Consider the following 24550-nt stretch of genomic DNA (forward strand, 5'->3'; position numbering starts at 1 on the left):
GGGATCAGAAACTGGAGCTGCCCATGGCCTGCAGCCAGTAAAGGGGTTCTCTCACCTTTCTCAGTCTCTGATGTTGACACCAGGTATAATAGAGAAAAACATTTTGTTGTAAGATTCAAAAATCCTGCCTAGCCAGGATGAGGTGGATTTAAACCACCATGGTAATTCCTGAATCAATTTGATTTCCGGATTCTTTGTGTTGTAATATCAGGGAATCCCAAGCAGACAAGTGGTTGGTTTGGAACAGATGAACCAGAAGGAAAGGAGATTTAAGCAAGGGAATGCATGGGAAGAGAAAAGGAGTGAAGATCAGGAGGAAAGAGTTATGAGAAACTTCTGTATTAGGATGTGAGAGGGATGATAATTTATTTAGTTCCTGGCACAATGAAACTGCTTAGAGGGAGAAGTTATTAGCTCTCCTTGGTCATTAAACCAAATGGAGAATTTGGAATGCAGACAGCAGGGAAAACAGAGGTTTTGAGGAAGAAGATGACTTACTCTTTTATTAGAACTATCTGAACCCAATGTAATTGCCATCTCAGTTCTGCAATAGCAAGTTATGGCTTTTCAGAAGCAAGGAATTTAAAATGGTTAGCTGGCCTTCGGAGTGGTGACGTGTAAGTGCGTGCAGCAAAAGCAGCAGTTGTGGTTGTGCTTGCTGGGGAGCATCTGAGGAGGATGTCGTGCAGACTGACACTGACAGCATGGCAGTTTCAAGGGGCAGGCTTGACACTGCTGTGGTACTCCCTGCTAGAATTGTTTGGGGTCTGGTGGCTCACGAGGAAAGGCAGGAGAAAAAATTGCCACTCTTTTGGGAAATGTTGAGGACAGATTGCTTTGACAGTGAGAAAATCAGGATAAAACCCTGTACCCATCATCTGCCTCTTGTTTTGCTTGTTATTTCTTTGCAAAATGATGGAAAACATTCATCTGAAACACATGTCTAAGCATTAATCAGGCCAAACCCATCAATTCAACAGTGATGCTCTATTTTATCCAGACTGTACTCTGTAGCAAGAAGCCGCATTATTTCTGCACAAATTCTTCTCCCTTTTCCTGATTATTTTTGCCTTTCCGCCTTCTGACTGGTATTTGTTGAAGATATCTATGCACAAAGAGCCTTTTTCTCTTGTGCCCTTCCTGCCCACATATTACAATTGAGCCCAAGTAACACGACAAGCGGTTGCTGTAGAAGTTACTGAGATATAAACAGAGAGACACAGCCTTTGTTATCTAGACATGAAGGAGGAAATGGAGAGTGGGGAGGGGCGGGGAGATTTTTTATTAACTTGCAGTTAGAATGGATTCGAGCTGCAACATCAGTGGAAAGGTATATATTTACCTTTAAGTGCCTCGCTTAGTTCTGTGTGTTCATATGAGCTCCCTTTTACGTTGTGCAATTTCTCTCACAGATTCCAGAACCCCCCCTCTCCAATGGACTCTTGCAAGGCAGCAGAGCTAGGCCATCTTAGCAGAGAAAATTACAAATTACTAATTTAAGTGCTTCTTAGAATAATTTTCTTTTTGTTTTGTATAATTTCCACACTTATAAAATCAAACTCTCAGTTAAATGTTTATACAGTAATTCAGCCAGCTTAAGCCATCTGCTAGCATGGCATCTGCAAAGCTGTTTTGTTGCATCCTCAGTATTGTTTCCTTCACACATTTTGTAGCCTGGTATTTTGGTTGCAAAAGGATCATTTTATTTTTCAACATAAAAGAAGTGCTGTTTATATCTCTGGATCTAATTGTCAGCTTTATTTCCAAACTCTACCTCAAATCAAGTTCTTATGCCTCTAAAAACCTTATTCTGATTGACATTTACTTTTCAAAACCTATATTCAGTCTTATCTTGCTCTTTTATTATACCTGCCTCTATATCAGTATTCGAAAAAATCCTTATCATTTGTGAAGAGTATAGGTGGGCTCAGAGCATTAGTATTCATACTTGCATGTTAACAACTGTTATAACGTGTACCAGAGGGAAAATATTATTTCTTGTAAATGCTCAATAATTACAGTCTTTATTGCATCAAAACCTGTGTTTTGACAGATAGTGGAAAGCTTTCAAAGTTTGTGTGGGATGGATGACAGCTGCAGGTGGAAAATATTTTTTTAGATATTGGGTTTTCTATCCCTGATACTGTAAATATTCTTCCAAAATAACATTAACCTTCCACACAGGGCTGGTAGTGTTCAATGATAATACGTGTATTAGCAAAAGATACCTGGGAAATAACTCTTAATGATTCCATCTAATTAATCTATGGCTGCGACATTAATGTCTCTTTTCATTAAGTTGGGAAGTATGAAAGACTAGAAAATTACTGCTGTGCTGGATTTAGTGCTTTAGGTATAATTTGAATGGATGTGCTAAATTCTTGGTCGTAACTTGCACTAACACCTAGTCTAAGACAAATTAAAAGGGAAGCTTATCTGCTATTGCACTTTCCAAGAATACCTGGATGCTTTTAAGCCATTTGCAAGCGTATGCCTTTGTGAAGGGATTTTTTTTTTTTTTTAAACACATCCTATGAGACATTCTCCAATAATTTCCAGCACATGTGATATCTCGGGTTTTGTAAACACCAACACACAAGATGAGGCTGGATGGTCATTTTTTCTGTTTTGCTTTTCTTTTGGTTTATTTTTTTAAGTGTGCTGTCTTACTGGATAAACATTTGCATTTGCAATGAAGTCGTGTCAACCAGTAGCCCACTGCACTGCAAATGAGGTCATGAGAAGTCTGAGAAAGTTCATCTGAACTTGCAATTCTTTTGTTTGGGGTGGGATGTTCTGATCAAGTTTGTGCTACAGTCAACTGGACCTAACACCATGATTTGTGCTGAAAGCTTAACTCATGTGTTTTAAGAGTTTAACGAGCACAATAGTGATGCTGCCTCCTCATTTAGACACATTCTGGGTTTTGTGTGAAATGCCTGAGCCTCTGGGGTTTCAAGTGTCTCTTGAATGTCAAGATACCTCGATAACCTAATAGGATTTTAGGTTTTCAATGAGTTTGAGAGTTATCCAGTTGTGTTTATTCCATCTTGAACACTATGTTGGTAGTGTTTGGTCTATTGAAGTCAATGATAAGGCTCCCACTGACTTTAATGGGATCAGAATTGCCAACCTAGAGAGAAAAGGCAGCAGGATGTAAGATTTCTGTCAACTGCCTTTAATATTGCATCTAAATTGAGAAGGCCACTTCTCTTACTTGGAGGTTGTGGGGATGCTAAAGTGTACTTGACAGATGTCTTGCCAAGGGTTCAAGCTGATTGCTGAGAAGTAGCTCTCAGCAGCCTCTCTTAGACCGATAGTGAATGCAAGTTGGGCTTGAGCATCACTCCATTCAGAGTGATTAAACAAGGCAGAGACAAACTATCTGACATCAAGTGCTGCCACGTTTTATTAGCCCCTTGCATCACACAGAAGGCCAGAAGGCACCAGCCAGGTATGTGGGCAGATATAAGATGTTCAGATTCCAGCTATGCTTAACTGATAATACTCCTGAAAAACAAATTAACTGTGTCTGGCTGCTGCAAGGGTTCAAATCTGACCTTTTATCCTTTTTTTTCAATGATTAGATGGACCAGCCAAAACTGTAGACTCCAGTGCCATTTCAGATCACCAGTAACTTTCTGAGGAAGAATCCTTTTCCAAGAAAAAGTCCAAGGAGCTGAGACAAAGGGTTTGATATTGTACCTGGAACGCTTGTTTCACAGATGGGGCTCCCTATGGAATGTCATTCCTTGAGAAGTCAGCAGGGGTCACTTAAGTTCATTATTTTGCAGCAAATTCACTTTTGGACTTGTCAGAAAGTAAGTGCTAAATGTCCTTTAGGTATTTATCATTTATGCCACTGAGTAATTTTCCCTTCTGTAATGTAACTGGGCTGAAAAAAAGTGTTCAAAAGTATGTAAGGAGAGTTAGATAGCACAGTTCCAATACAGCAGAACACATATTTCACATGTTGCCAGCTGAAAAAGATTGTGCCACTTAAGAGCATATTGCACTTTAATAGAAATTTATTGTCAAAAGAGTATCCTCCTAGCAGGATATGGCATTGTGGCAAAACAGGAGATAGAGATCTTGTTAAAAACCATCATTTTTACTTGTATGAAGCAAATGGAAAAATACTGAGATAGAGTCAACTGACTGGCACCAACAGGAAGGGCTCTTCTGCGTGTTTGCTGGGAAGCCAGGCACATTTCCATTCCTCCTACTGGAGAAAGGAGGAGAGGTGTGTATCCCATCAAAAGAAAGCATTTCTCTCTTTGAGTGACAGCACACATGCACACTCACACTGTGGAAGTTCCTGCAGCTCCAGCTTCCCATCCCAGGGGCTCCCCAGGCTCCCTTCCCTCCCACCACTGCTGTGCTCAGCCCCCTCCTCTGCCCTGGCCTCTGAATGGAGCATCTTAGGTCTTCCATCAGCAAAGCCTTGGCTCCATTTTTGGAAAGGGATACAGATCCAAATATTTCAAAAGCTAAATTTCCAATGTTGGTTGCTTCTTAGAGGTCTATTTAAGGAGATCATTTAAAAGGAAGGCCTCTGAAATCCATATGGACTCCAGCAGAAATCCTGGAGTTTTCTATACATTTGCTTTCTATTTCAGAATTTTTCATGTAGAGCAAACAACTTATTGAAGTTGCAGTGGAATTCCCCGGTTTTCAAGGTGGGCTCATCAGAGTCCACCTTGAACATCAGCTAGAGGAGTAGCTCAAAAAAACCTTTGTGGTGAGCAGGATGTTACCTTGTTTATGAGAACACCATGCTGTTGTCAAGAAAAATGAGGTTGTAAAAAAGCTGGGATAGGAAGAGCCTCAAATTTTTTTTGAAGCATTGAGTGTCACGTGTGGGCTTGGAGCCGGAGCTCCTTTAATCCTGAGTTGGTGCTAACTAAAACTGACTGGTTTATAAATATCACACAGAAATCAGAATTGCTTGGTGCATGATCCAGAAGATCTCTGCATTCATCTATTTTGTACCCAGAGCAGTTTGGAGCTGTTCTAACTACCTGCCTAACTCAATCAGGACACGCTGTTTTCTTGGTGAGCCTTGGCATTGAAGGTTCCTGCTTTTCTGATAGTGCCAGGACGTGGAGCAGCAGGGCTCTCTGAGCTCCCATCCCTCAGCCTCCTCTTCCCTTGCACTGCAGTTTTTGTGGCTAGATTGAGTGTGAGCTACAACAAAAGGAAACTAACGGTTCTCCCAAATTAGACTGTGTTTTGCCAGAGGAGTTTAAGAGGCTCATGGCTTAGTATAGCAGCTTTGGCATTGTTAGTACTGCAGCAGAGAAGGCTGTCCAAGAAGCCTGGCTGAGGCTGGAAGGAGGTGCTACAGACAAATGAAGAGGACACCATAAAGCCTCTAATGCTCCCAGAGATAAAGCACTGAGGGAGCTAATCAGGGACACATAAATTATCAGCATAGCAGATGTAAGAAAGAGCATTGCACAAAGAGTAAAATAGAGTTCAGTGGAAGTAGGTCTGACCAGATGTGCAAACACACACCTAGGCTGATAGAAATAGGAACAAGGAATATGAGTCTTCAGCAAAATTTAGGGTGACCCAGTAATGTCATTCCTGACCTTGCCTCTACTGTGGAACTTAAACCTGACTTTCTTTGCTCTCTTGTTCTGCTATTGATTAACCTGGGCATTAATGTTCTCTTTTTACATTTCTTTTTCTTTGCTACTTGGTTTGTTGCAGTTAATTCATTGTGTGATTGTCCTAAAAGAGCAAAGGGACTTCAGCATGGCAACTGAAAGCACAGAGATGCAAAGGTGCTTCATAGTCTGACAAGGTCAAGAAGTATCAATAGCTCAATGCACAAAACTCTGCTACTAAATATGAATATGATGTGTGCATGAGGGTGTTGACGAGCAAAACCAAACAATTGAATGAAAAGTGGCTGTAGGAGCTCAGATACTTTATTAGTGTTCATATGACATTTTAAGTGAGCAACTTATAAGTATGTAAATATACACATGCACTTTTGAATTTCATCACTGCAGAAAGATAACCTGCTGCTGGGCAATATCAATTCCTGCATAAGTAGAACTGCTGTTGGACATGTACTGATTTCCTAATAATAGTCAAAGTGATCATTCAACCTACATTTAGCATGCTGGGATTTAAAATGCAAAACAGCAACATACTTCATGCAAATGCCAACTCTGCCTATGTTCTAGGGTGCATGTCCAGAGGAGGAAACAATAAGTTTATTCTTCTCCCCAATTAGACTTTTGTGAAGGGCTCAGTTATGTCTCCAACTATCACATTGAACATGCACTAAAGCAGCACATTAATGTGCCTTTTAATGCTTCTTAGGAGTAGATCAAAAGAAATGTCAGGTGCACTTTACATTCCTCCTGTGATGTGTCTGAGGCTGTTAGTGCATCACCTCCGCAAGGGCCGTTGTTCCCAGCCTGCCGTGCTTGGGCTGCGGGCGCTGTGCTAGGACACTGCCCTCTAAAAATGCTCAGGGATTTGCTTCCATCCTGCTACACCTTGTGTCTTGGCTCCACAGCTGGAGGAAGCCAGTAGAGTCGTGCTGCTGTCAGCAAAAGAGGGGTTTGGCCTTTGCTTTTCAGTGGGAGAAAGAGTTGTTGAAATCAGTCCTGGAGAAAACATCTTAAAATTTAAGATGCCGGAAAATGGAACTTAATTAATGGGAGCAAACTTGCAAACCTCCACAGCAAACTGTTATTATTTTGCTTGCTTGCTTGAGGGAATATGTCAGAGCAGTGTTTACCTTTTCTTAGTGCAAGCTTGGCTGTTCTACCCATCATTTACTTTTACATGATTAGCAGGTGAAGTTGTAGCTCTGTCGCTCTAAACACAGGGTGCTTAAAATGTACAAGAGAAAACTTTCCATAGCCAGGACAGCATTGCCATTCCATTGGCCCTGGGTCCCTTGGCTCCACAACGGAGTGGTGACTGATGCAGCTCATTGTTAGCATGTGGCTCTTGTTGGAGTATGGGGCTAATATTGGCCAAAGGATTGCAGAGTGCATTTGGCATGTGACACAGCCAGGATGTTGCGGGCACCCTCTGCTGTACCAGACACTGACAATAGAGCTGGGCCTCTGAGGCTTGCAGAGCTGAGTATAGCTTAAAAATGGAAGATAAACAGCAAAGAAAATGTACCTGGTGTCAGCTATAGGGGCAAAACTGCAAAGCAGGAGACAAGGCTAAGGAAAGTATGTGAGGAGCAAGAAAACAGAAATGCTGCAGTGTGCAGGATGACATGGACGAGGACAAGGAGCTGGAATTAATGCAGAAGTGGGGAAGCAGTGAAAAGGGTTCAAGTTTTGTAACAAAGTTCATTTCTATATGTTTTCCTCTTTCAAATGGATGCTTTGAATAAATAGTACTTTCATTTCCCATGAGGCAGGGGTGAATAATAAGTACCTCATCTGGGGACGCCGATCTCCCCAACATCAGTCATCTGCTTGCAGCCTTACACTCCAGCAGTGCTTTGGCTGAGCAAATTAGCCTGAAGTGTTGTGCCCTTGGCTGGCAAATCCTTTCAACCTGGTTGAACGGACAAAATGAATACCCAGATTGTTCCTACGTCTGTTATTCTCTCGTGTTTATCTGGCTGAGCTGTCAGTCAGGCCATTATAACCGTGGTGCACACTCAAATGACTTGTCCACTCACAAAAGCAGAGTCTGTTGATGATAAGCTAAACAAAACTGGAGAGCGACTGTTGACAGAGTTGGGGATCTTGCAAATGTCTCAGGTAAAAGCAGAAATGCAATTTGGGAAGGTACAGACAGAGCTTTTCTTAGGCGTGTGTAGTTTTTAAGTGCTCACGGGGATTTGTCGGCAGACGATAAATGGGTGTTTGTAATGAATTGGGTTCCTCTCTACTTTAAACAAATTAAGCGGCACGAAGAAGATTTCTGAAACTTGAATGTGAGGGTATATTGCACTTCCAAGAATTAATTAGCCTGAAAAGACATAATTTACTCAAGCAGACTTTGCCAGGGCAGAGCATTGCTGCCCCGGCCACGGGAGGAGGGACAAACACCCACAGTGCATCAGGTGGGCTGCACGGGGCTGTGGGGAGCACGGCCAAGCCTTCCCAAAGGGCTCTGCACCGTCAGCCCTGGGCTTTAACTGCCCTCTTTCTGCTTTTCAGGACCTGAGGGTTTGAACGTGGCTGTTGCTTGCTCCTTCCTAGGCAGGGAGGATGTTTGCATGATGGGAGTGTATTAGTTTTACTCATCAAAAGAACGGAGCTTCTTAAATATCCAGCAAAGCAGTGAATGACACAAATGGAGTGTTGTATGAAGATTTATTTTATGAGTTTTTCCATGAAGACCCTGAGTTAGAAGTAGGACTCTGAGCCACCCCTGAAACTGATTTGATTGCATGATATTGAATAATGCAGTGCCTTTCTGCTGAATGTGACTATAGCTAAAGCCACTTCTGTCCTTTAGTCTGATGTTTGTGGCAAAAATTAACAAGTTAGTGTTTTCAGACTGTGAATGTGAACAGTCTCAGGTGTTTGAGCAGTACTGAGTCATATAACAGAAATTGTCTCCTTCAGCTCCTTCCCAGACAGAGAAACCCAGCATCTTACTTTCTGCAGTGGAGAGAAAAGACAGAATTGAGTAAGACTGCAATGGTTTAAATCCTCATAAGTGTCATGAAGAGGCAGAGGAAAACTTAAGCAAAGAAGGTCCGATGTCTTGCTGAGAGTTTGTTAAGATGCACAGTTAGGGAGGGAGATGCTGCTGAGAGCATGGCACAGCAACAACTCTTTTATCAGCAGCTGGTGCCTTCAAAATCCCAACCCCAGTAGCCTTGTTGGCGGTGATGATAAGTGTAACGGATGGAACAGCTATTTTTCATCAAATGCTTGTTAGTCAATTTATTAGACTCCTAATATCCTAATGCACTCATTTGGCAGGCATCTCAGCAAACGAGGCTCGCAGTGGAGTGTACTCACTCAAAGTCACGGTAACTCGCAGGTTGCTGATTTCTCATCAGCACTCAGAAGATAATTTGCAAATGTGCCATTTATCATTATGCGCTTTGTAGAAGCAGATCTCATGAATGGGATAAACAGATAAGAGAGTCTAGTAATGAACATTTCCTTCCCAAACAATGCTGCCGCCTTCTAGAGTATTATGTTTTAGATACCTTGCAGATGCTGCACCTCTTTGTGCACCTGAGTTTGCCTGTGCTATTGAAATAGCTGGGCACACAGTTTTTTAAGGACGATTGCTAATGCACTTGTCCATCTCTCTGCTGAAGGAACACAGAGTTGAACCAGGTTAGACATTGTCTGCTGGAAGACATAAAATTTCTATTTGTTGCAGTTTACAAGCAATGGACATGTGTAGACTTCACCATGAAAAGCCACCACTTACCTTCCAGCTTTCCTTTCCTCGCTGGAAACACGAGCATCTGTGAACAACCACTGTTAAAGCCAGCAAAAGGATTATTCAGAGGCGGGATGGTGAGGATTATATGGCGGGGGCTGCTGAAGGAGCACTTTTTTCCACACCAAAGACAACAGGCTTTATGGATGCTCTGACCTGCACTGCTGTTCACCGCTGTGTTTGACTTTGCATCGCTGGTTGCTTTTTATTTGCTTGTTCACTTTTTACTGGGAAGAAGTCGAAAGTAACAGAAGCCCAGTGATCAGTCTGCAAATGTGATTCCCATCTCCCTTTGTGACATTCAGGGTGGAAGGCCTGCATACAAATCGTTACTACTTATTTTAAAATCACAGATGTGATTTTATTAAATGAAAGGTGTAACAAGAAGCCCAGCAAAGGCAGGAGCCCTTTTGCCAAATGGCTCTGTGTATTTAGCTCTGTGACTGCTCTCCAGCAGAGCTGGGAAACCATGCAAAGATATTGATAATTGATTCCGTTTTATATAAGTTAAAAACTAGCTTTTCCCTCCTAGTGTGAAGGTAATGGGTTTTGTCTGTAGAAAGATAATAATTCTATGAACCATTTCTATGCCCGCTACTAAAGAATAGTACAGCTTGCACTTGAACGTAATGCCCGTGTCAGCTCAGCTTTTTAAACATTCATCTTAAAAGAGTCTTCAAGGACTGGAAAGAGATCTTCCCCAGACGCCAAGCTAAGTTTGAGGAACTTAAAAAGTCATGAAGATCCTGTCAATTAATGTGTTTATTCTCATACGCCTACTCTGGAAAAAACATCTTCAGACGTGAAAGCTGTTTTCTTTCAATTAAAGAGTTGTCATTGCATTTAGTTTTCATAGATAATGGAGAGCGGATTTTTTCTCTCCCCTTTACTGTATTGGGGGATAAATGCATCTTTTTTTACTTCTTACCTTTTTGCTCAGAATAATCTTCATTTATTGTATGAACAAAAAAAGAGAAGGAAGAAGAGAGCTAAATTGAAGCCTTGTCTCCAAATCTGTATGCAGGAGGTGACTTGATTTAGAAGCTTTTGGTAATTTCTTTTTTGTTCACACTCCTTCAGTTGAAAGGCTTCCACAAGCAGTGTTACAGCACGGAAGGGAGGAGATGGAGAAATTTATCAAGCTATTTATCAAATTATTTTCACAGTCTGTCAAAGTCATAAGCATGCTGGAAAAGAAACATAAAGAGCGTGTTGAAACAGAGGAGCATGTCTGAGTGAGCAGCCGGACTGCAGCACAACCAGAGACCTGGGGACTGCTCTTGACTGTGGCTGCATCTGCCCTCAAACCCAGCCCTGACACTTGTGGCATTAAATCCTGGCTTGACAGATTGTGGACTGAGGAAAGGAAATAGAAAACATCAAAACTGGCCTAGTGGAATGTGTGGGCTTTAGAGCTAGAGGATCTTTAAGGTCCCTTCCAAAATAAACCATTCTATGGTTCTGTGACTCTGTGATCATTAAATAGAGGGAGAGGTCAGAGAGAAGGGGATAGACATCCCCTCTCTGAGTCTCTGCTGAGATTTATAGCTGGGGATGGTGTTGAATCTAAATGGTGGCCATCCTGGGGTGAGGAGTGAATCGTGCCCTGAGACAGGACCCCATGCTTTGGAGAAAACAGCTTGGAATGTGCATCCTTGGTGATGGGTCTTGGGAGACAGCACTGGCAAAGCAGAGGGAAAAATAAAAAAAAAAAAACAACTGAGAGTGAAGGAACCAGTCTAGTAAGAAATCTTTAATTTCTAATGAGCTTTAAAGGATTTGAGAGAGTTGATTTTTTTTTTAACAAACCAGTTCAAGTACATGCCTTCAGATTATAAAAGTACCTGAAATTGCCTAGAATATCAGCATGCATAGCTTGTTAATATTTACATATATTTACATGGGAAAACAAGAGAAAGATCTACAGTTATTTACAGTCTACATAGGAGAAGAGAAAGGCAGCATAATTGTATTTCCTAAAATACAGTAGTTGAATAGTCAGCACATGCATATTAAGATATATTTGCATGATAGAACGCAAATGTTTTAAGACATACCTTTTTAACTCCCTATGCTAAGGTATAATAAAGGTAATTTTTTTGTGTTTTGTTTCTAGTCTATTTGCATCAAGTGCTTTAAAATGTTCACTAACACAGCGGCGGCATTATTTACCCTGGCAATTAAAGCAACAGTACACACGATTATTTCCTACTAACTAGCAACAAGCTGCTGGTGAATGAAATATCTATTGTTTCTCATTATCCATCGACCAACATACAGGGATCTCTCCTTGTAAAGGCAGTGCCTAAGCTATCACCATTAATTATAGAAGTAATATAAATGAGACTCTACAGTATGTACTAAATGAAATATTAACAAGACCAGTGTCTTTGAGCCTGAAAGATGCACTAACAGGGCACACTTTACAGCAGGCTATCTATGAAAATCACACATACATAATACAGGAGTGCCTGGCTTACAGCTCTAAGCCTAGATTTTAGAGGCCCGTTTGCTAGATCTGTATTATTGCAAAATACATTCCCTTAATTAGTTTCTGGAAGACAGAGTTAGTAGTTACTTTCTTACCATGATACTTCCCCATCATAACACCCTGTGTTTTTTCAATGCATTGTGTTATAGAACTGTGTATGTCTGTATGTGTATGATGTGCATATGTGTGTGTGTTTAACAACAGATGAAAAACAGTCTTTATCTTTAAAACCTAAACAAACAGCTCGTTAAATATCTGTCCCAAAAGGTCACTTCCTTAAAAAGCATTGTGTGGCTTTTTTTTTTTAACTCATGTCTGAAATAAAATTCTGCCTAAAAAATTATCTGTGCAATGAAGGAAGAAGCCAAATGTCAGCATTGCGATGATATTCTTTGCAATACTGCATATGAAAAAGTCTAAATCTGGACTAGTAATAGTATTAAAAAGCTATATAAATATATACAGCATATACAGTACTGTATGTATACATACATTTATATAAAGTATATATATAATTAAAGTACAGCAAAACCATAAAACATTTCAATTCAGCATAAGTTAAAAACAGAAATGATTTCAATGAACTCTCATCTGTGTATGCCCAAACACCAGCCAGACCAGTTCTGATGATTTTGTTGTAGCAGTGTGTCTAATCTCTCTTTTTTAGCAGGATATGTTTATTGTCAACAACCTATTTGCTCAACATTTTAAATTGCCCTTGCCCGGAAGAATCCACCTTTAGCTGGCAGGTTATGTGTTTCAGGAGAAATTCCAATCCTCCACAGGATTTCTGTTTTGACCGTGGCCAACAAGTTGTGATAGTATTTGTACTTGTGATCATGTTTGTATAAATGTGCATCACAGAGGGTGAGCTGCCGTGGATGCTCAGGTGTGAGCAGCCCCCAGCAGGGCTGGGGTGCCCAGGGACTGTCCCTGACATGCTCTTTTCTTCTCACTCCACTGGCCAGTGCTGGTACACAGGGCAGGGGGCAAGCAATGGACTGCAGCATCATTTCTTCAACCTGATCTCACCCTTACCCTGTTACACTCTAAAATGAAAATCGGTAATTTTCCTCAGGGATTTTTCCCAAGTCTAGAAATGTGCAGAAGAATGCTGCATTGCTGCACTGCTCCACACCAGCCTGTGAGAAAAGATCGTAGACATTTGCATGCAGTGTTCAAAACTGCCATTTCAGTGGAGCAATGATGTCTTAAAAGTGGAAATCAGGTGTGAATGGGGGTTCAGTGGGCTGGAGAAGGAATTGCTGCACTGATGTGCCTGGAAATATGGTGTGTTGATAAAGAGCCCTGTGAGGAGTGCTGCTGCTCCTGCCCTGAAATGCTAATGGAGCAAGGTAAAGCCACAGGCTTCATTATAGTTTTTGGAGCTTAAGATGTCTCTGTGTCAGCCTTGAAACATTTTTCAGAAGCTGATTGTGGACTTTAATAAGATTCTGGAAAAAAAATAAATACGGTGCTGCCTGTGGGAACCAGCTCCCTTCCAGGTGCTGTGGCAAAAGCTTTTAAATTGCACAGTCTGGTGTTGTCTTAACCATTGTGTGATTTTAGCTGAGATATCTGTGAGGGGCTGGCAGATACAATACCAGACCTATGGGATATATGTGCCCTTCTGAAGGACAGCTGTGGAGCACGTGGGATATCCTGAGGCAGCTCAGATGTCTCAAGATCCATGTTAGGCAACTGAATCCCACCCCTGGTATGCCATGGTGGCTCTGCCTAGCATATGCAAAGGGTGGGAGAGATGAATGCATGGATCACCCTTTCAGGGACTGTTTCCCTCTAAAGCATCCATTTTTTAATAACTCACTCTTGTTTTGGCTAGTAAGAGTTTTACCAGGTTCTCTGTGAGCTGGGCAAAAATGGATGTGAGAGGGAAGACACTGGAACAGGACCCAGAGTAGCAGACAGCTCCACAGGTTAAAGAATTAAGTTTATACAATAGAGAAAAATAGGCATGATTTTAAAATATAATTACATTTTTGTCAGCTATTTTGCCAACCTTGTTCTACATCTTCTACACATTTTAACAATGGTTTATACTATAACACTTTGTACTTACACAGCGCTTTTCCAAATTAAGTGTGAAAGCACTCCATAAATCTGAACAACTCCTCACAACACCCCTGTGAGGTGGGTAAATAAGAGTACTCTCCCCATTTCATAGCTGGGAAAAGTGAGGTACATGGAGTTGAAGTGACTTGTCCAAGCTCACTAGGGAAGGAAGAGTCAAAAAGAGGAAAACAACCCAGTTCTCCTGACTTCATGTCCTGTATTGTATTTTTTTTCTCCTGTGCAATGGTTGCAGACAAGCTGTTTGATACCGGATGTTGGAGGTTGGAAGTTTTCAAGTGCTATCATTGCTGTAATTGAGAACATACGGGGGGTTGCATAACACAAACAACATGGTGCATTATCAAAATACATTTATTACAATGGACACGATTTCTTTTGCAAAGTTAAAACCCAGACTGTAAGTTAAATATAGCTGCATATACTGAATAGTTGAAATAATCACTAGGTCTTAATGCCTCAGCAGTTGAAAACAAATCCTCTTTCGTGAACTACTGCAGTTTCCTTACTCAAAGAACATAGCACACTTATCTCCTATAATGTATGTAAAGAATACTGTAAATGTGTAAGGGTCTTAATGACACTAAGAAAAGTTACAGCTTGAAACCAACTATGCTTTGCAAGTAGAGAAGCTGATGGAGCTTTGAGTCTTTGTAGTTGGGAATTAGTTGAAAAAGGAATACATCAGAAGGAAAAAAGCAGACCTCATAGATTTTGGTTTATCCGTTGTATTGTCTCCTAAGAGATGCTTTGCTGGTTCCACTGTGGTGATGGGAGAAGGGGAGGTGGTTGAGCACCTCTGGTTTAGATGTGGTTCGGTGAGACCTTTGAAAAGACTGTACATACAGTGTCAGTTCAGGTCACATTTTCCTGCTGGCACTTTGGTGGAAATAGGACCTGAAGTCAACTGAGCCCAATTTGGGGTTTAGATCATATTTGGCAGCTCCAAAGTTTTATTCTTTTAGCTGCAGATATGATTTCAGTTTCACACTCTCCCAAAATAGCAAAGGCAGGTCTCAATTTCATATTTCCTTGCTGAAAAAGCAATCAAGGAATCCTGTTTTCCTACAGGACATTAATACACATATTCTGAGCATTATTCATAAGATAACTGTGCATCTGGGATTGCTCTGAGTAAGAGGACTGCAGCAGGAACTGAACAGTTCTCCTGTCATCTCACAGGCGAGACTAAAACTTGTTCACTGCATTGTTGGAAAAGTGACTGTTCCTCACAGCTCTGAGTTATCCCAGTAGGAAAAGGAGCAGAGTAATGCCTGACACTGAGAAGTAGCTCCCTCAGCTACAGCTGGCCTCAGCCATGGGTGATATCACCAAACAGCTCTTAAGATTGCTCCTAAAAACACTTTGGATCCTGAGGAATCCTGGAGGTTGAATGAGGACATGAGGATTTTAGACGTGCTAGTGTTTTTCAGAAAAGGTCCTTGTGCTCCATGTTGTTCACGAGAACTTGGGCTTGATGGGAAAAAAATTACCAATTCAAATTACAGAGAAAGGAATAAGTATAGTTTGAGAAAGCTCTGCACCTCAATCCCAGCTGGGGTTTGCTAGCAACACCAGAAGGAGACAAATCTGTTCTGAGGGCAGTTGTCTCCCAGCTGCCCCCAGGCAGCACAAACCCCACAGTGCCCACCCCAAGCATCAGCATCAGGCTCACCACAACCTCAGCCACTGCTCCAGTCTGTGGAGCCTCTGAGAAGGCAGCAAACCTGTGCTAATTCCCACCAGGTGGAGATGAGGCTCGAGGAATGTAAAACTGCAGCTGTCACTTTAGGGTTTGGTTTGGATAATTTGGAACTGATCATTGTGGAAACAGATTCTGTATAATTTTGATATTCCAAGGAGGTTTTCTATTTTGCATCAAATCAGGAAATGGCCACTGCTGAAGCCAGCTGGTGAGGGGTATTTCCCTCTATCAGAATGAACTCTTCAGGGTGCTTATCAGGGGCACAGAGAAGGTATGGGACACCCCATTGGTTTCATATCTGGAATATGTTCATACTGCCTTTGTTGCTAGGTTAGGTCAGTGGTTGAACTCGATGATCTTCCCCAACCTTAATGACTTTATGATTCTACCTCACACTGCTGTGTAATGAGTTATTTGGCTGTAAATGGTATGCTCACAGTGCCTTTGTGTGAATCTGATATTTTACTGTAAAGGATGTGTTGGCTTTGTCTAATAGTCCTGGTATGAATAACAGGAACAGCCTGAAGAGTTTTAAGGACTTGCCTTTTCATTTTACTTGAGCTGCTTGCTTTGAATCTGGCCCTTGTCACAAATACTCTCATGTCATTTTGAATTCACCTCTTTCCAGTGGCCATCTTTTAAAATGCTCTGTGCTGAGCTTAACCTCAGGCTACGAAGATAACTGGCCTTTATCCTTAATTTTTCGTAAGAAAATAAACCCCTCCTTTTCAAATAAGCTGATCCCATCTCCCTGGCAGACAATGTTGAGTGCTGTGTGCTCCTAACAGAGTTTAGAGTGGATCCTATTCATTCATAGTTGATAAATATACAGATAAGTTATGGCTTTGTTTCTATTATTTATATGCTTGGAATGTAAACTTGCTTCAGAACAAAAGTCTAATTTTAGAAAATAAACATGCATTTGAAGGTAGACAAATCTAAAAACTAAACGTTAACTGTGTAATATGGTTTCTTATCAGGAACATAAATGGTATCTCAGAATTCTAACGGATGCATTACATATATTAATGAGGGTTTTACCATGTGCTGTATCTCAAGAACCCCTTTTCTTTTACTGTATTCAATATTAATTTGCATTCAGTGCCTTCAGTTACAAATCGACTGCTAGCAGTTATGAAATAAATGCCTATGAACTAGTAGCTACTTAGGATTTTCAACTCAACAAAGGATTTTAGAAGGGTGGATAATTTAGATCTTTGAGCCTCAACTATAAATAAACAGCAACTGCTGTATAAATCCCACCCTGCTGCAGAGGAAGATTGTATTACAAAACTGACAAATGATTTGCGGAAGAGAATGATGAACCCTTATTACTAAGACACTCTTCAACTTAATCCAAAACAAGATTCCTGGGTAATTTTACGTGTGCTGGAAAGATTGATAGCGTGGTGCTTGCCCAGCAGCTTTCAAATGTTTGACTGGATCGGAAATGGCATTGAGGCATGATTAAAGATTCAGTTGGGCTTCTCACAAATTCTTTATGCTGTGTATTCATTATTGCAACCCACTGCCTTTGTTGCAGGTTAAAGAAGGCTGACCCCAGCTCTGGTGATTAGCACCCTGTACAACTGATGGACCTGTGGAAAAAAATGTTTAGGTTGCCTGACGCTTTTAGCATTGTTTATCAGCTGAAATTGTTGGGAGGGGGGGCCTTAATCACAATGGATCAGGGAGAGTCTGTGACAACTGACAAGCTCATTGTTTAAGACATTTTTTAACGAAGTTGTTAACATTAATTCTTTTATATAGTACTCTAATCTTCTTCAAATTATGTTCTGACATGGCACAAACCGCTTGGCATTGAAAGTCATTCAACAGTGATTAAAGTGCTCTTTTTATTGGTTTAAGAATGTTTCATCTTGTATCAGCAGTATGGAATTGTTTACTAATTAGATTCCCTAACATCCTCTGCTGTTGTATGCTGATGATATGTGAACAGGAAAGCTGATGAGTAAAAAATTAAAACTTGTTACTAAACTGTCATAAGGCCCAGCATATAAAGATGTCATTCAAAGCACTGTGTTCATAAGGGATAAACAGTATTTGCTGAGAAACAGAGCCATTTCTGGCTAGCAGTGCAGGCAGTTTGCACTTATCTGCAGCTCTGGCTCCTTGCAGAGGTTTGTGGGATTGGAGTCATAGATGTAAAAGAGGGATTTATCCCTCGGGGACCTTCCCATTCAGCATGGCATATATGAGGCTCCTAGGCATCCCACTTTGGGCAGGAGGTTGGGCTGGAGACCTCTTGATACCCCTCCCAGCCCAAAGTGGGATTTGATTCCTGTGATGCTCACTCCCCTCTGTCCTTGGACAAGTCACTTAGGCAGATCCTCAAGTGTCTGAATGCAACCAGCTCACATTTAGCAAAGTGAATGCTTACATGGCTCTGAGAATCTGGGATTTACCTTCTGTTATGTAGTTTGCTGTCTGACAAATTCTCCTAGGCTTGATGAATTCATGTTTGTCCGGTGTTGTGAGATACTAAAGCTTTACCCTCTATCATTGAAGGGATAAATACGACTGCATTTCTCTTAAGTAATAAGAAAGGTACTTTTCTTTCAATGATAGAACCATTGAATTTTCTTCTTCCAAAACAGCCAACATGATTGAAACATTTAGAAAGAAGTAAGGATACACACAGCCAAAAAGCAAATGGCATGTTGCTTACATCCAGTTCTCAGCAAAACACTGGAGGCATCGCAAGATAAAGTGCTTTGGGCTTCCAGCCACATAATCTTTTATCGCTTAAAGTAAATATCCTATGCTCACACAGGGAAAACTATTTTCTTCTGGAGTCTAGCTTGTGTCAATGCTCAAGGTATAAAGCACTGCTGTTGTGCTCTGGAACGTTTTTCTGCCAGCTGAGAATTTTGCTTAAACTTCGTCAAATTCGACTCATTTGAAAAGATAAATTATTGTTTGGGTTGGATTTTAAACTGGCTCTGATAAACTTCCATTTTATGAATTAGCTAAATTCTATTAAGAGATAGCCTGAGTTTAGCTTGGCTGGATGGATGCTTTTCAGCAATAGCTTGAGGGCTCTCACTCTGCATTGAGCAATTTAGTTTAATTTTACCTTTCTAATGAAAGTCCAGTTGAATTGCTTGCAAAAAAGCTAATAATACTCTTTAGGGGCTTTGAGGCATTCTAAACAGCTGAATACTGTACTGTGGAACTTTATAGGATAGTTGAAATGAGCATAGAAATTTTATTGTTCTCTATTAATATTATTTTTAGTAGAACTCTCTTCTGTTTCCGCTACCAACTTTAAGATATTTTCTCTTTTTTTAAAAAAGATACTGGTTTAATAAGAGGATTACTATGTATTATACTAACTTTAAAAATATTTTGGTCTCTTGATAAATATATGCCTTTCAAAATACTTAATACAGACAGTTGTGGTTTACCTTGTGATGGGAGATCATTTCTAAGGTGTGGAGTCATCATTATCAGTTTAATCCCATCTGCTGAGGAAAATGCATGTCTTGCAAACAAATATGTACTTCTTTGCTGCTACAAAGTTGAGATGCCTCAAATAAGGAGAATGGGGGCTTTTTAAACTGCTTCCTGTCCTTGAAGGATGAGAATGCAAAGTAGAGGTCTTCTGCAGGTTGACCCCCTAGCAGCACCCTGAGTTTCCTTGGTTGTGACAATGAAAGGCCAAATAAAAGAGGAGTGGAGAAAAATCACAAGAGGTTGAAGCCTGTTCTCTTTTCCCATTAAATTATCTTAATGCAGCAACAACTAATTTCTCTTCATTTACTTTTTCAATTGCACTTGGCAGCCTCTTTATTCTGATTCTTATCAGCTCATAATTAGTTACCACAGAAAGGACTAAGATGTACATAAATAATCATAAGATGCCAGATAAACTCTATTGGTTTTAAATTAGTGTTGTGTTTTGCTAATGCGCTCTCACCTATTATTTTTAATTATGGTTTACAAAGCAAAACAGCTCCTTGCCCTCTCTCCAGCTGTTCTGGCACTGTGCTTTTAGTCTGTGCCCAGGAATAGCCCATCACCCGTGCCAGGGTGCTTGCCCCAACCCTGTGGCCTCCATCTGCAGGTTTCTGTTGGGAAAATTCAGAGAAACCCATTCTTCCTGTTCTAACATAAGTTCACTTGGTATTTAACTAAAAAAAAAAAGGGAAAGGGAATGGGAAAAAAAAGGAGAAAGCAATAAAAATAAAAAAATCCCTTCTGATCCACAAAAACCTCTAATCTACCCACTCCATTTCTTAAAGCATTATAAGACATGAGAAATGGTTGTTACAGAACAAAACTCCACTGGAAAGCCTCGTGTCTCTGCAGAACCAGCCCCTGTCTCAGCCTGCAGCAGACAAACGCTCTCACACGGCAGCCGTGACAACTGCCATGGGGAGACTGGTGATCCAAGATCCATGGGCAGGTTTGGCACCAATCCCGACTGCACTTTACATGATAGGTCTTAATTGGAGTGCCCAGGTTAATTTTGCACAAGAGGTTTAGAAAACCCAAACAAACCAAATCCATCTATCAGGCTGTGTTGCAGGTCGGGACTGGGCAGTGGGGGTGCCCGGGCATATGGTCAGTGATTTCTGCGGTGCAAAGGGGAGTTTTGAGGTGCTGCTTTTAAACCTGGCTCAGCTATTCTGGTGTCAAACACCACCTGGGCAGCCCCTGCCACCAATCCAGGTTTTTAACGAAAAGGGGCAAAAAACCTGAGCATGGGGCTGTGCTTCAGGATTCTCTTTTTCTTTTCTTTAGCTCTAAGAGGGAAGGAAAAGAAAAAAGTCCTCATTGAAGTGGTTTGTAAATAAGTGTCCAGGAGGCAGGCAGTGCCTTCAGCAGGGCTGCAGCCTTGTCACCAGGCAGGTTACCCTGCCAGCCATGGTGCTTTTCCAGTGCTTGCACGCGACACAGCTTCAAAGGGCTGCGGTCGAAATGGCAACGATAATAACAAACGATAAAATATCTCTCTATATATTTATATAGTTTTGCTTATTTTATCTCTCTCTCTTCTTTTTTTTTCTTTTTTTTTTTTTTTCTTTTTTTTTTTTTTTTTTAAATTCCAGCAACAAGGAGCTGCCACGACTGTGTACTGTGCCACGGCGGCGGAGCTGGAGGGCCTGGGCGGGATGTACTTCAACAACTGCTGCCGCTGCCTGCCCTCGCAGGAGGCGCAGGGCGATGCCACGGCCGCCGCCCTCTGGGAGCTGAGCGAGAGGCTGATCCAAGAACGAATTGGCAGGCAGGCCAAATAGCAGGGAGCTCCTGGAAGGATCAAAACACACGAGTGTGTGCACGCTCGAAAACTGCCAACGCTGGAAGCTGTCCAATCTTATCATCTAGAGGGTTTCCATGTACCTCAGATACAGATTAACCAGTGTTAAATGAAATAATAGCAGTCACAACATAGTGAAAAATGTTAAGTACTAATGGGAGATGGGGAATACTGCGGGTTAAAGGGACAATGCGGCTTCCTGGGGCTTAGTTAGTCTCGGTTCTCTTTCTTTTGATTATAGCCTGTTCAAAGTGTAACCCAAGGAGGCATCTTTTGTCTTATTTTAGAAAAGCAATGCTGCAGATAATTTCTGTCGTTTTGATTAATGGGTAGGTACATAGCCCAATATGGGATTTCCTCCTTATTTTGATAATTACTGTCTGTTAGGCTTTAGGTATTGATTGGGAGATGGTAGTTGTGTTGATTCTTTTTCCCTACAAGGATTTTATTGGGTGTGGCAAATCAAAAGATTATTGGGGAAAGAAATCTTTTCTGCCCTTGACTCTTGGCTGCAAATACATCTGCGCTGTCTAGAAAAGGAAGGTGCAGGAAGACATCTGAACAATAATGGTAAAGTCACAGCTAATTAAATATTTCTTGGGTTTTTTTTCTTAAAAGATTACAATAAAAGATATGTTGTAAACCATTCCCTAAGTACTGTTGAGTTAGCAAAGATGATGATGTCTCCTTAAGAACACACAGAGTGTAATCAGGGGCTTAAATGGTATTTCCATCCATTTCTCAGTTCACAGTTTTAAGGAGGTTTTTTCCTTGAAAGTTCACAGTTTCTCAGTTCTCCTCATACTGTATCCCATTCCAAATCTGTCTTTTCTTTTCTTTCCTTTTAAATTCAATAAAACAACATGCTTGCTTGAATATTGTCACCTGAAGAGAAAGTTTATCTCATTTCTGTAAATGTCTTAGTTCCATTTTTTTTAGAAAAGAAAACTTGAGGAAAAATAAAGAGCTTCTTGTTGATGCCAAGAAAACGCTGTTTTTTTCTTGTTTCTTTCTGAGTTCATTTTTTGTATTTTGTGCTTTGTAGCTGTCTTCTTGCCAGAAGGTTGTTCTAAGCCATCCTCAGTCCAGCATCATCACATTTTCTGTAGACAGAATATAAACAAATAAATAGGACACATTGTTAATAGAAGTTTATTTGATCCCCTTATTATTTGTGCTTTATTGTTAACAGTCTGCCTTCCATGATTTTTCTTGTCTGCAATCATAGTGCACGGGATTTGTTGTTGAACAGGAGTTAAAGTCAAGGCTTCTGCCCAAGTGCAGCCTCAGCTGCTCCCTCCTTGTCTGCTTCTTTACCTGATGCCACAGTCTTTCCCAAAGCAGCAGTAAAGAATATATGGCCTTTTTTTATCCCTGCTCTGCCACTTCTGTAGCAACAGCTTCAGAAGACAACAAATCCTGCCCACTCATCTTCCTCGACTCTCTGCAGCCCCTTCCCCAAGGGCAGCACATCCTGCACTGAAATGTTTGGTGGAATAAAGGAATAAAAGGGGCTATTCCAGAAAGAACAACACCTCTTTTCAGCCTTTTGCAGAGTGAAAAAAAAAAAAGGTCTTTCTTTTCTGCTAGAAGTTTTCTCCAGTCTGTGCTACACAGACCAGATGCTGGTGTAGTGCAAATTGAAAATTCATGGCCTGGGTTGAAGGGTTTGCAAGTTGAGGAGATGGTTACAGCCAAATTCCTTCTATTGCCTGGAGTTTATCTGGGGGGAAAAGTGATTAACTCCTGTCACCTGTGCAACAGCCCTCACACACGCATTATTTTCCCCTTTCATAGCCAGACAGAATTACTCTCGTATAACACGGGCAGTGTACGGCCACACAGCTTTGCACCGGAGCTTGGCATTGCTGGGTTCAGAAGAGGCAGTAATTAAGTGATGCTGGGAGCTCTGCACTCCCCTGAAGGCCTGGGCCTTATGCTCCATTTAGGCAAACATTAATAACCGATAATGAACCCCCTGTCATTCCTTATTGCTGAAATATTGCCCGCTTTTATGAGAATTCAGTACTTAGGGATATTGCCTGCCTTCCTACAAAGAACATTTGTGTGTTTTTGCTCTGTACCCCACTCTCTATTTCAGTGTTACAAGGTAAGAACACTTTTAACGTTAGCATAGTTTTAGTTTTGCACTAGGATGAAGTAAGCAAACCCCTAACTTCACTGAGTTGTTTGGGTTCCTCTGGTTCTTATTTCTGGACAGCAGTGTATTTCCCTGTCTAGAATTTCACTGTCATAATTTTCTCCAATGCAGATAAAATTACTTGCTCTCTGTTTCTTTCTTTCTTACTTTTTATTTCACTCAGTCATTCTCCGTTTCTTTTTTCCTCTCCTTCATTTTTTTCTCTCTCCATTTTCCTTCTTCCACTCTCTGTTCCCCTCTTTGTCTCTCACTCTCCTGTGTTGAGATAGCCAGTATAAAAAAAGGCTTTTTCCAAATGAAAAAACAAGACACCAAGCTGTAGAGCCCTCGCTTCTATTAGAAACACTTGTGAAAATAATTTTTTTTGCAATCTCAGTTTGGTTTCAGCACAGGAGGGATGTGCAGGGAACATTAAAAAAGGAAAAGCAATTGAAAAGAAACAGACTCCAAACCCTCCATTTTAATATCCTAGATGTGCCTAAGTCATTGGCTTTCAAATATATTTTGGTGTAAAATTTGGCACATTTACAGCCGGTCAGATTTATTTATTTGACTGGCTTACATTTTTCCGGTTGATTTACCTGAGGCAATGTCTGTGTGAATTACTCCACAATGCATTGACTCCAGTGTTCATTAAAGGTAGTTAAGCGATCCTGTGTCTAATATTAAAGCAAACCCCATTAACCTTAACTAGTATCATATCAGCAAAACAAAAAGAACTGAATAAAGCAAAATAGATCGGGTATTTACAGTTCTTGGAAAAGATCCAGCAAATTCACACCAAGCTCCTAATAGTCCTAATAAGCATTTGCTAGTTATCTCCATAAAAAAGGAGGAGGCTGGGTTAGGGCTGTGTCTGATGCACGGCTCAGGCCCCACAGGACTTTGGGAAGGGGAGGTGCTGGCAGGCGATGCCGCGGATCATTTCCTACCCACGTGCTGCGGGGCGTTGCTCGACCCTTTCCCCCCTGCTTTCCTTCCAAAGTCAACAGTTCCCATTTTAATGGTGATTTTTTGACCCTATATCGGTGCCCTGTATCTTCAAGTACATGCAGGTGAGTGAGCAAACTCTCTTGCTGGGATTGAAGAGCCAGAAGCTTTTGGGGGAATGGAGGTGCCTTCTCAATCAGTGGCAGCTTCCACTGCTGTCCATTTTTCTGCCCAGACACTCACTGACTGCTGGGACCTCGACTTGCCAAATCAGGTGGAGGTGAACCAGCAGAAACCCATGCCAAACCTTGACTTCTTTTATTTTTCCTTCCTGCTTTTTCTTTTGACATCTGGAAGACAAATCCCAGATATTCTCAGGCCAGGTAGGGCTTTTCGTTAGAGAAGTCTTTCCAGCAACACTGCAATAATTTGACTTATATCAAGGTTGAATAACTCCTTGTCAGGTGTTAAGCTCATGACCTTTCA

General features: G+C 41.1%; 2 protein-coding genes across 2 annotated transcripts in view; one reads left to right on the forward strand and one right to left on the reverse strand.

The window, feature by feature from the left end:
- The window catches only part of WWOX (WW domain containing oxidoreductase), a 487825-nt gene extending 465873 nt beyond the window's left edge, over positions 1-21952 (forward strand). The window contains exon 9 of the mRNA XM_082289861.1: positions 20765-21952. Coding sequence (XP_082145987.1) covers positions 20765-20953 — 189 coding nt within the window. The 3' untranslated portion in view covers positions 20954-21952. The remainder of the gene's footprint in view (positions 1-20764) is intronic.
- Positions 21953-21985: 33 nt separating this feature from the next.
- The window catches only part of MAF (MAF bZIP transcription factor), a 184047-nt gene continuing 181482 nt past the window's right edge, over positions 21986-24550 (reverse strand). Inside the window, exon 3 of the mRNA XM_082290058.1 lies at positions 21986-22076. The gene's annotated coding sequence lies outside the window, so the exon portion shown is untranslated. The remainder of the gene's footprint in view (positions 22077-24550) is intronic.

This window comes from Coloeus monedula (assembly GCF_965178545.1).
Source record: "Coloeus monedula genome assembly, chromosome: 13".
NCBI classification, from domain to species: Eukaryota; Metazoa; Chordata; class Aves; order Passeriformes; family Corvidae; genus Coloeus; species Coloeus monedula.